Here is a 12583-nt window from a genome sequence, read left to right on the forward strand (position 1 = left end):
CTTTATCCAGCAGCACAAGATAAAAGAGCAAACATACTGATAAGCTGGATTTCCTGTACACCAGAGATGAAGAGCCAAATCTTGTTCTTAATCATTTAGGCTCAAATCTTGCAATGAGTTCACTATGGAGAAGACCCATGAGCTTGCATGGAGCCCACTGTAGGATTGGGGCCTTCCTTAAGTGTGTGACAAAGCCCTCTCAGCAGCCAGGAGTTGAGGAGGCCTAAAGATGCAGATAGATGCCTAGTGGGATTTTTAAAAAGTGCCTAAATGAATTAGGGGCATCAAACTCCCATTGATTTCAATGGGAGCTGGGCACCTAACCTGTTTAGGTGCGTTTTGAAAATTCATCTGGCCACCTGTCTGCATTTTTAGGTGTCTATAGGCCTTTGAAAATCATTCCCCATATCGCTATATTTCCTCAATTTACCCATTAAGTACTCAGCAATTTTGATGTGAAGAGGCTTCTGGAGTGCTGGCAGCATACCACTATTGGAGCATGAGCTGTAGTCCTTCACAGAAATAATCAATCGAATGGAATTTATAACTTGAAAGTATTTAATCGTTACAGCTCGGGGCACCATCTGGTTACAGAAACAAGCAGTAAGGCAAGGCCTGCACTGTAACCAAGTGTGGGGAACACCCCTGGGAAGATGGGAAGGACAGTGGCAGTGCAAGGTTCCCCACGTTGTTCTGCTAGCATGGCAGGATTGAAGAGCGATGTGTGGTGGGTTTTACTTTCCTAAATGGTGGCTTCAGCTTTCAAGAGTTTGGGAAATGCTACACTCTAATGAGCACAAATGCAGCACAATGGTATGAGGGCAGCCAGCAGAGCTCACAACATGGGTTGAGGAGCAGAGCCTTATGGCCCAACTTGGAAGGGAAGATGCCAGCTGTTCATTATAAAAGTAATCTATTGCTCCATTATATTACTCTTGAAGCATAGCACTCTTTACCATTCTAGCTGCACAAGCGCCATGCTCTCACATATCTTAAAGGTCAACAAATAGTGAATCTTCCATTATGTGGTGTGGAGGGATCCACAGGATCCTATATGGATCCAATTTTTATCACGGCTCAAGTACAGCGAGGGAAATCACACTGCTGGATAAGTAGGTCTGAAGAGGAGGAAGCGATTCTGCCACAAGGGGGAGAAACAGCACACAACACGTCCTTATAAACAGCATGTGAAACAGACAGCATTCAGTGAGAAAAATAAACATGTGCAGGTCCTACTTTACCTTTCCCAGCCCATGATCCAGATGAATTCTCTCTTGATTTAGATTGCAAATGGCCAACCAACATGTACTGTTCAGGTACCTTGTACAGCTTATCTGAACTGAGGGCAACATCTTCTTGCATTGCCATCAGTGACCGTTCAGACAGTACCGGTGAGTTGTTGTCATAAGGGGAGACATCTCCGCTTGAGGCTTTGTTGGAGTCCGTGGAAGAATGTCTCCCTCCCATAGAGTATGAACCTTCTGATCGCAGCATCTCAGGGCTTCTGACAGAATTTGATAAACAAACAGTTGTTAAGGTACAGTATTCTGAGTCCATTAGATAAAGCTGCATTTTGACAACATAAAGAAAGGACGTGGTCATAGCTGCTGAAATGAAAATACTTTTACAAGCAATATGGAGGAGACTCTTCCACAAATTTAGGGGATTAAAACTTGCCACAAAATGGCCAGCAGAGGCCAATAAACTTCAATGGATGTTGCAATTTAAAACAAAAACAAAAAAACGTACAGCTCACCACTGGAAAAGAAACACGCTGAATAGATTCCTTATGTTACCTTGACCATTTTGCCTGTAGTGACAGTGAATTTTGAGGGTGACTGATCTGTTCGATATTAGGCAATACGTCACAATCCCCCACCCCCTACCACTCTTAGAGAAACAAAGAGCTATGTCTTGGATGATCACTCTCATGGTATGAGAAGGATTCCATTCTAAACAAATTAAGAGAAAAATAACCTACACAGAAACACACATGACAGCTAGCTCTTCTGATCATTCTTAAAGCTTCTTTCACCATTTTATCTTTATATCATAATGATACATCTTGTAATTTAATTTTGAGAAAAAGGTAAAAAAGCACAGCCCAGGCTCTCAGATAAACACCAATTTTACAAACGTTTGGGGACACTGGAACCCCAATTTTATGAAGGTTTTCAGTGTTATGATTTATTATTTGTGCTGTAGTAGCATCTGTGGGTCCCAATCAATATCAGTTACCCAATGGACTAGGTACCATGCAAATATTTACCAAGTGGCAATCCTTACCTCAAAATGAATTTTGAATAAGAGACTTTGAGAGTAATTTAGAAAATCAGGGTTTCGATGTACACGAGGGTGACCAGATAGCAAGTGTGAAAAATCGGGACAGGGGCTGAGGGGCAACAGGCGCCTACATAAGACAAAGCCCCGAATATCGGGACTGTCCCTATAAAATCGGGACATCGGTTCATCCTAATGTACACAGGGGAGAGCCACTGAACCCTCACAGAAAACTCCAAGATGACCCTGTATACAATTTTGCCTACATACCCTATTTTTTGTAGTTCTCTTTCCTAATTTTTATTACCAGTTACATTTACCTGAAAACTAGATCTTTGTTCTTTAGAAGCTCATCTTGCTGTCTAGGGTTCTCGGCTTGGTGCTCTTGTCTGGATCCCTTGTTTTGGCCATATGACCTTCACTCCCGTCCCTGTTTTTTTATTTTTTGTCCTTCAAACTCAGTTGTGGTTGGGGTTTGTGGTTCCTCCCCCCCCCTTGGTTGACAGGGAAAGCCTTTAGTTTTGGGCAGGCTAGCCAGTACCTACAAAAAGTAGAAGCTCATCTGTCCCTGCTACTTATTTTCCACCTGAGATCAAAGTCTTTGTGACATCATATTCATCTTCCCTATAATTAAACATGATGCAACATCAGCTCAATCTTCTGAGGTGCTGAGTTTGTTGAAAATGTTGAGCACCTAACAGGGTCAAGTCCAAAGAGAGGACCCTGGCTTCAACTGAATAGTAAGCATTAGGAGCACATTGTTTCCAATGAAACAACGATCCTCTTTCCAGACAAGTGACAAACGACAAACTGAAGAAGGAAAACAACGAAAATACACAACACGCTTTTAGAGTGGAAAGACTGCCAGACCATTTGAGACTGTGGATTAACCCACAAATGAACCTCTCCCAGGTTCTGGGTTTATTTTAGGGGACCTGATCTACCAAAGTGATACAGACTTAATAAAATTTCAGGCTGGATTCTTTTCATGCAGCTTTACAAGCACTAAACTCTAAAACACAAAACAGATACACTAAACAGAGTAACTCTTATGTTTTATTCACACTCCCTGTCTTTCTCACTATGGAAGCATCCAGACAGTGCTGAGCTTAAATAAATTCAGCAGCATCTAGAAATACTTCCCTGAGCTGATTCTGAACTCTAACTGGGAATTAACTAAGACCCAGCCAACAGGGCTGCCATTTGGCTTGGTAGAGTTATCTTAGCACTACTTAGGCAGGGTTCACCAAAAGATCTGTAAACCTTGCCACCGATAGTTTCTAGGAAAACACTTGTTGCAGATGTACTAAGGAATGATGGGATCTGGAGTAAATGGAGCCTACAACATCAATGGATGCCTAATATTTTTCTTTTTTCTCTCTTTAAACTTTTCTTCCTTCCTTCCTCATGTCTACTTCTTTCATTTTCAATTCTGAGAAACCTTTGGGGGTGGAGGTGGGAAATAGAATTAGAGAAGTAGTAGAGGATTAAGCATTGTCTAAATTTCAGAAGAAGAATCAAAAAAGCCTGAGGGAAATGGGGAAGAGCTTGGCTGTACTTCCTATCATTGACAGTCTTTTTCTTCCTGCTTCCAGATAGATCAGGGGTTCTCAAACTGGGGGTTGGAACCCCTCATGGAGTCACAAAGTTTTTACATGGAGGGTCGCAAGCTGTCAGCCTCCACCCCAAACCCCTCTTTGCCTCCAGCATTTATAATGAGGTTAAATATATTTTAAAGCATTTTTAATTGATGCGGGCGGGGGGGGGGGTGTCGCACTCAGAGGCTTGCTATGTGAAAGGGGTCACCAGTAAAAAAGTTTGAGAATCACTGAGATAGATGGAAGTATAAAATGTATTGTAAGCGATCTAAGGCCCTGATTCTGAAATACTTATGCTTAACATGAAGCATGAGAGTATTATCCCTGAAGCCAGTGGGACTATGCACATATGTAAATGTTTGCTGGATCAGGGTCTAATTAAAGTAAGATATGGGAAAAGAGGGGTTATACATCCAGTTAGCTATGGCAAGGTAACACAAGAAACGGTGAGGGAGAAAAGAAAGCAAATGATGTGAGAACATAACTTTAGTTATATGTAAGAGTCATATAATGTCTTACCTTGAATGATCTTTGTTATATTCTATCCCTTCTTGATAGAGTCCCTGATAAAGACTTACTTAAATGGAAACTGTCACGTTTGGAAAGGTCCATATTTTCACTTTTTAAAAAAATCCCTTCTATAGTATCTGTTATTTACATTATGTAATTATTTACATGTGCTACTACTTTCCAAATTAGTTCTTAAAGGATTATTTTTCAAAATTAAAAGAAAATGATTGCAGGCCAGAACAACCCTACACTAAACCAAGGTATGGACAAATAGAGAATGCAGAACACTTTGGGGGTGGAAATTTAATTTTCAGCTTCCAATGATTTATTTAAAACAGTTTAAAAATATGATTTGTAAAATACCTTGAATCATGTTATACATACTATGCTATAAACAAATAGCAAACTACTGCATATTCTTAAAAACAAAACTTCCAGATCTGTTTTACCTAAAATGATTCCATTAGTAAGTGGATGTTTACTGCACTCCAGTATTTACTTTCACTAAGGTAGTTGTGGCACTCTCTATACTTAGATTGGGAAATGAGGTTATCTACCTGTAACTGCAGGTTCTTTGAGATGTGTGGTCCCTATGTGTATTCCACTGAGGGTTTACACATGCACACCATGCATCTGGAACCGGAGATTTTCACACAAGTAGTGTCTGTTGGTCCGTGCATGCGTCCTTTTCTTGCCTCCTGGTTTTGTCTGATGTGATAAAGGGCGGGGCGGACTGACCCCACGTCTTCAGTTCCTTCTCCACCGTGAATCGAAGAGATCCGCAGCAGAGGGGAAGGGGGGCAGGAAGTGGAATACAGATAGGGACCACACATCGTGGCGGGTGGCCGGGGTCAAAGGCTGGGCTCTCATGGAATGGGCCCTCATCCGGGGAGGGAGGCAGTCCCGACAACTGATAGAGTGTAATACACCCCAAAATTCACTTGGAGATTCTCTGCGTAGAGACTGCCTGCCACTTAATACTCTCAGCTATTGCAATAGACAATTTAGAAGATTTCCTGATCGGTCTTGTTCTCTGCAGGTAGAAGGCCAAGGCCCGACGGATGTCGAGGGAGTGAAGTCGTCATTCCTCTTCTGAGGTGTGAGTCTTCAGAAAGAAAGCAGGTAAGTGGATGGGTTGGTTCAGATGAAACTGGGATACAACCTTTGACAGAAACTTGGTATGCAGGCACAGGGAAACTTTATCCTTATGGAAAGTAGTGAAAGGAGGGTCCGCCAGCATGGCCCCAAGTTCACCTACTCTTCTCGCCGAAGTGATAGCCACAAGGAAGGCGACTTTCGTGGAAAGGAGGGACATAGAACACAAAGCCAGTGGCTCAAAGGGCGGTTTCATTAGTATCAACAGAACTAGGTTAAGATCCCACTTGGGAGGCGATAGGTTGTATGGGTGGGAAGGTTCTGATGAGGCCTTTCCAAAACCAAGCAGTCAATAGGTGTGTAAATACAGACTGTCCTCCCACGGTGGGGTGGAAGGTGCTAATAGATGCTAGGTGGACCTTGAGAGACTTCAGGGTGAGACCCGATGCCTTCAAGGGCAGGAGTTAATCCAAAAGAAGGGGAATCTCCACTTCTTTTGGGAAAAGGACTTTCTGTTGGGCCCAGAACGCGAAGCAGTTCCACTTGGCATGGTAGGAACACCTAGTGGACTCTTTCCTGCTGCTTGAGAGGATGTCTTGCAATTCTGATGAAGTCTAGGGAGTGTTTGGGGTCCAAAGTTGATTTTTCAATGTTGATGCTGGAGCAGGGGTGAGTTCAAACGGCTGGACCCTGTATTGAAAGTGCTGACGGACTACCGTGAACCTCAGGAACTGTCTATGGGCCAGATGGATGTCTATATGAAAATAAGTGTCCTGCATATCGAAAGCCGTAAACCACATGCTTTCTTCTAATGACAGGATGATGGCTGCTAAGGTGACTATACGAAACTTGGGTTTGCGGATGAAGCAATTGAGATGATGGAGATCCTGGATTGGTCTCCACTGCCCTTCTTTTTTGGGTATCAGGAAGTAAGTTGAATAGAACCCCGCCTTGATAGTCCGGAGGAACCCACGCTATTGCCCCTCTTTGTAATATGGAGTCCACCTCCAGGGTGAGGATGCTGTTGTGAGTCTCGTCCTTGAGGAGGGATTGGGGAAGGGGTTGTGGATGAGGCAGCATAATGAACTCAATCATATAGCCACAATGGATGACATTTAGCACCCGCTTGTCCATTGTTATTGCACTCCAAGCTGGTAAAAAAAGAGTGCTAGCCCATCCCCGAAGGAGGTGGGGTGGTGGTATGGCAGCAGGCAAGGTGGTTGACGGGTCTCTAGGGTTCCTCAGAAATATCTCTTCTATGGGGGGTTGTATCTGGAAGGAGGAAGATTGCGAGGGTGGTCCTGGAGGACGAGATCTTTGAGTCTTCTGACTCTTCCTTGGTGGTTTGTAAGGCCATTGATGGAAAAACTGTGAGGTTCTGTAACGCTGTGCGGGATATCAGCAGTGGAACTTACGTTTTGGTGCTGGTGCGTAAATACCCAAGGAATGGAGTGTAGCTCTCAAATCCTTGAGGCTGTGGAGGGAATTGTCCGTTTTCTGGTTGAAAAGATGGGATTCATCACAAGGGAAGTCTTCAATGGTATTTTGTGAGCCACCACTCCCTCCTCATGACAATGCCCATGGCCATTGAGCATGATGAGGTATCTGCCACATCTACCGCTGACTGAAGCGAGGTCCTCACTACCAGCTTCTCCTCCTCAATTATTGCCTAGAAACAGGCTCGGTTCTTTTGTGGGAGTTTCTCAGCAAAGTCCTCCAATTTGCTGTAGTTCAGGAAATCATATTTGACACGTAATGCCAGATAATTCGAAATCCTGAATTGAAGGCTGGCTGAAGAGAAGACTTTGTGGCCTAAAAGGTCCAGTTGCTTGCCCTTCCAGTCAGATGGGGCAGAGCATGGATGCTGTTGCCTAGCCCATTCTATCGCTGCCTGGACCACAAATGAATTGGAGGGGGTGTGAGAACAGAAACTCAGACCCCTGGCCAGGTACACAGTATCTTTTTTTTGCCCCCTTTGGGGTAGGCATACATATCACCAGCGTATGCTAAATCATGCAAGCTGGCTCAAAGATGGCATCGCTGATTGGTAGAACTACTCTGCCAGGCATCGATGAGTGAAGTATATCCAGCAGCTTATGCTGAGCTCCTCCAGGGGAGTGTGAATCTCTCCAGCCATTCTACACAGGAGATCCTGGAATTGGCAGCAGTCAGCAGGAGATGGTGGGGACTCGAAGCCACTGCCACATCAAGTCAGGACAACAGGAATCTTTCCTGTTCCGGTGGTACTATTGGACTGGGTGGCTCATCTTCCATTACAGGACCCGAACGTCTACTTGAAGGCACCCAAGACGGTGAAATAGGCAAAGCCTCCCCGATGGAACGGATGGGTTCCAAAGGAGAGTATTAGGGCCAGCATCCCCCATAGGGCCAGCATTACGGATCTGGAGGGTGCTGAGGAGGGTCTCATGGTGCAGGAAACCAGTGGCTCCATGGCGGCTGGAGTGAAGGATACGACCACGATGTAGAAGGCCTCTGTTGTTACTTATAATGGTGGGAATGGTGGTGATAATCACTGACTCTCATCCGAGTCCACCGAAGCTGTAACTTCGAGACCAGTTCCATCAGCAGTACCATTGGAGCCAGCGGAAGCATGTACACTGCCAAAGCAGGGGGGTGAGGAGTGCCTCAGATGTAGCATGTCTTGTCCTGGAGATAATGTTTCCCTGGAAGTAGAGGCTCCAGAAGACATGGGGCCCTTGGCTCTCCCAGGGCAAATGCTTCCTGGGGCTCTGGTGCTTCCCGACAACTTTCCCGGAGTCAAGGGCACTTTTTCAGTCCCTGGAACCGGAACAGGAGCAATGGTCTTCCCAGGAGCAGATGACTCTCTAGCTCTGAGAGATGCCAATGTTGACTGTGGGTGCAGGTCTACACTCAGTGCCAGTGGATCTGTCAATTTATGCGGCTTCTTTTTGTGTTTGTGAGCTTTAGGGTGCACTCCGTCCCCATGACTGGAACTCGTGGAAGGACTCTCTCCTTTCGTAGGCTTAGGGGAAGACTTACTGCCATGCTTCCTTACCTCCTGACTAGGCCCCAGCATTGGGTCCATAGCGGTGGTACTGTTGGTGCGACCTTGTTTACCGTAGTTTAAGGCGCACTCCTGGCAGCCTCAAACTGATGTACGGTGGGTTACCCAGCCAGGGTCCGAATGAGATCTCATGGTGACTTCCATTAGGTGCTTCCGGAGATGGAGAGCCCAGCCTTCTCCGGTATGGCTGGGGAAGGACTGGCAGATACTGCACCTGGATGAAATGTGGGCTTCTCCCAAGCAGTAGAAGCAGGGTTGATGTTCATCTCTGACCGAGAAGGAACACGGGCAGGAGGCACTGATTTTAGAGCTTGGCGTTTTCGGCACAATCCAGTATCCACACATGGGTACAGATGGTAAAAGGGGGGCTGTTCATAGGGAACAAAACTCCCCAAAAAGGAACCCCCATCCTAATCCTAAAATAGCAAACTACTAAAACCTACCATAAAACCAATAAAACCAGTAAAAACGTTAAAACTAACTGTACAATTGTATATTTTTAAAGTGCGTCACATGCAACCTAGACCATACAGTGGTAAGAAGGAACTGGAGATGCGGTCGGTCCGCCCTGCCCTTTATCATCTCGGACGAAACCATGAGGCAAGCCAAGAGCGCGTGCGTGGACGAACGGACACTAGTACTTTAAAAATCTCCAGCTCCAGATGCATGGTGTACATGCGCAAACCCTCAGTGGAATACAATAGGGACCATCAGTCGAAGAAGAAACTATAAAATACTTTGATGAATTTAACTACTGTCTGTGGTAATTAGCAAAATTTTAATGGTCCCTGGTGTATTAGCTTCTCTCCAACATTGCAATCCTGGATATATTACAGTTCTTAAAGTTAAATTAACAGGAAAAACACATTGTCACATACGATAAGTAATTAAACGATTATATGCTTTCATGCCTGATGTTTCAAACAGATTTTTCTTTTCTTTGCTTCATTCTGAGAAAGCCTTTTAAAGAAAAACATGCAAAGTAAGTATGACATAGGTATACTATATAGAAAGAAAGGCAGATTATGGGGTATTAAAGAGATAGTAAGAAGAATCTGTATCATTAAAGGAGGATGGGTAATGGGAATCCCTGTAAAAATATCCTCTACAGGTTATGAATTAGGTGAAGGAGAGAATAAGAAAAATGAATCATAACAAACCATGCCATAAAGCACAAAGTAGAAGATGTGCTAAAACAATGACACTACTGGCATCAGATCCCAAGCTTTGAAAATTCACTAAGCTTATCTATGAGAGACTAGTTCAAAAATACCATTTCAGGTTCCAGAGCAAACATGAAATGCCATTAAGGAGCCTTGTTCATTTCCTTGAGGGAACTGATGTCCTTCTAAATTGATGTAATGTCACCCAGATACTGCTAGGATGGCTGCATTATAAATACTACTACTATTACTACTAATGAATCTTCTACTCAGGATTCATTCCTATCTTCCCACTGGAATCAAGGGCCATAAAAACATAAAAATCTAGACAGCATGCTGGTCTGAGCAAGGAGTCTCTCTCTCTCTCTCAATATTTTAAGGCTTCCAAAAAAAGAATAATCATCATTCTCTCTTGCAAGAGGCAACTCTTATATAGTGCAATGGTGTAGCAGCATCTGAGACTGGAATGAACTCCCCCAAGAACTAAGAATCATCACAAACCTCACCATCTTCTGCTGCAAATGCAAGGCACAGTTCTTTGACCTTGTCTTTTCTAACATAAACACATAGCAACAGATATAAAGATACACACTACGAAAACAAGACACTCCATTGCACATGCCTCTTTCTTTGGGGAGAGGATGACAGAACAAACATCAGGCGACAGATGTGTAGTCACATGGCTTAATGCACTACTTCAAGGCACTCAGATATTACAGTGATGAGTGCAGTATGAAAACCTATATAGAATAAAATAGAGAATATAGTCTCTAAGTATTGTAGGGAAATCTATATTCCAATTCCAGTTGGAGAGGGATTGTACGACTTAACATGCAACCTTTCACCTCTATGTCACAGATTAGTATTGATTAAAAACTAGGGCTGTCAAGCGATTAAAAAAATTAATTGCGATTAATCGTACTGTTAAACAATAATAGAATACCATTTAAGTATTTTTGGATGTTTTCTACATTTTCAAATATATTGCTTTCAATTACAATACAGAATACAAAATGTACAGTGCTCACTTTACATTTATTTTTTATTACAAATATTTGCACTGTAAAAAACAAAAGAAATAATACTTTTCAGTTCACCTAATACAAGTACTGTAGTGCAATTTCTTTATCATGAATGTAGAATTATGTACAAAAAAATAACTGCATTCAAAAATAAAACAAGGTAAAATTTTAGCACCTACAAGTCCACTCAATCCTATTTCTTGTTCAGCCAATCACTCAGACAAACAAGTTTGTTTACATTTGCAGGAGATAATGCTGCCCACTTCTTGTTCACAATGTCACCTGAAAGTGAGCACAGGTGTTCTCATGGCACTGTTGTAGCCGGCGTCGCAAGATATATATATGTCAGGTGCACTAAAGATTCATAAGTCACTTCATGCTTCAATCACCATTCCAGAGGACATGCATCCATGCTGATGACGGGTTCTGCTCGATAACAATCCAAAGCAGTGCAGACTGATGCCTGTTCATTGTCATCATCTGAGTCAGATGCCACCAGCAGAAGAATGATTTTCTCTTTTGGTGGTTCGGGTTCTGTAGTTTCCACATCGGAGTGTTGCTCTTTTAAGACTTCTGAAAGCATGCTCCACACCTCATCCCTCTCAGATTTTGGAGGGCACTTCAGATTCTTAAAGCTTGGTTTGAGTGCTGTAGCTATCTTTAGAAATCTCACATTGGTACCTTCTTTGTGTTTTGTCAAATCTGCAGCGAAAGTGTTCTTAAAATGAACAACATGTGCTGAGTCATCATCCGAGACTGCTATAACATGAAATATATGGCAGAATGTGGGTAAAATAGAGCCAGAGACATACAATTCTCCCCCAAGGAGTTCAGTCACAAATTTAATTAACACTTTTTTTTTTAACGAGCGTCATCAGAATGGTGGCCGAAGCATGAAGGGGCATACGAATATTTAGCATATCTGGCACGTAAATACCTTGCAATGCCAGCTACAAATGTGCTACGCAAATGCCTAGTCTCACTTTCTGGCGACATAAAATGAAGTGGGTAGCATTCTCTTCCGTAAATGTAAACAAACTTGTTTGTCTTAGCAATTGGCTGAACGAGAAGTAGGACTGCGTGAACTTGTAGGCTCTAAAGTTGTGCATTGTTTTGTTTTTGAGTGCAGTTATGTAACAAAAAAAAATCTACAGTTGTAAGTTACACTTTCATGATAAAGAGATTGCACTACAGTACTTGTATGAGGTGAACTGAAAAATACTGTTTCTTTTGTTTATAATTTTTCCTCTGCAAATATTTGTAATAAAAAATAGTAATATAGCGTGAGCAGTCTACACTTTGTATTCTGTGTTGTAATTGACATCAATATATTTGAAAATGTAGAAAAACATCCAAAAATATTTAATAAGTTTCAATTGATATTCTATTGTTTAACAATGCGATTAAAACAGTGATTCACACGATTAATTTTTTTAATCACGATTAATTTTTTGAATTAATCGCGTAAGTTAGCTGTGATTAATGGATAGCCCGATTAAAAACCATTATCTAAAGAGAACTTCAAACAAAAAAATCTATCATTTTCAAATATTTTTACTCTATGATGACTACTTAAACATGGTAAACCATAAATGGTCTTAAGGAACTATTTTTATGTAGAGGTAATTTAGATTTGGTTCACTTTGCAGCTGGAGACTCCAAAGCTTCATCGTCATTAATGCGAAGTATAAAAATGTCAGGGAAATTATCCACAACATCCGATGTGGTAATTAGTGCAATGTTAATAGCAATTAGCACTTCTCAATGCTCAACCCTATTACCTTTCCCTGATGTTTCATACAAGATACTCAACTCTTAAGAGAAGTGGAAAATGAGGCAAACTCCGTTTTGTCTGCCTTTGAGGAGGAA

The 12583-nt window shown here is 42.5% G+C and overlaps 1 protein-coding gene across 4 annotated transcripts in view; it reads right to left on the reverse strand.

Moving 5' to 3' along the window:
* Window positions 1-12583, reverse strand: part of LOC113406221 (rho GTPase-activating protein 6-like) — a 450389-nt gene that overhangs the window by 1704 nt on the left and 436102 nt on the right. For all 4 annotated transcript variants that reach the window (XM_026649577.1, XM_026649580.1, XM_026649583.1 and 1 more), the window contains exon 11: window positions 1242-1504. In XM_026649577.1, the coding sequence (XP_026505362.1) occupies window positions 1242-1504 (263 nt within the window). The remainder of the gene's footprint in view (window positions 1-1241; window positions 1505-12583) is intronic.

The sequence above is a fragment of the Terrapene carolina genome, unplaced genomic scaffold (assembly GCF_002925995.2).
Source record: "Terrapene carolina triunguis isolate 2854851 unplaced genomic scaffold, T_m_triunguis-2.0 Scaffold23, whole genome shotgun sequence".
NCBI classification, from domain to species: domain Eukaryota; kingdom Metazoa; phylum Chordata; order Testudines; family Emydidae; genus Terrapene; species Terrapene triunguis.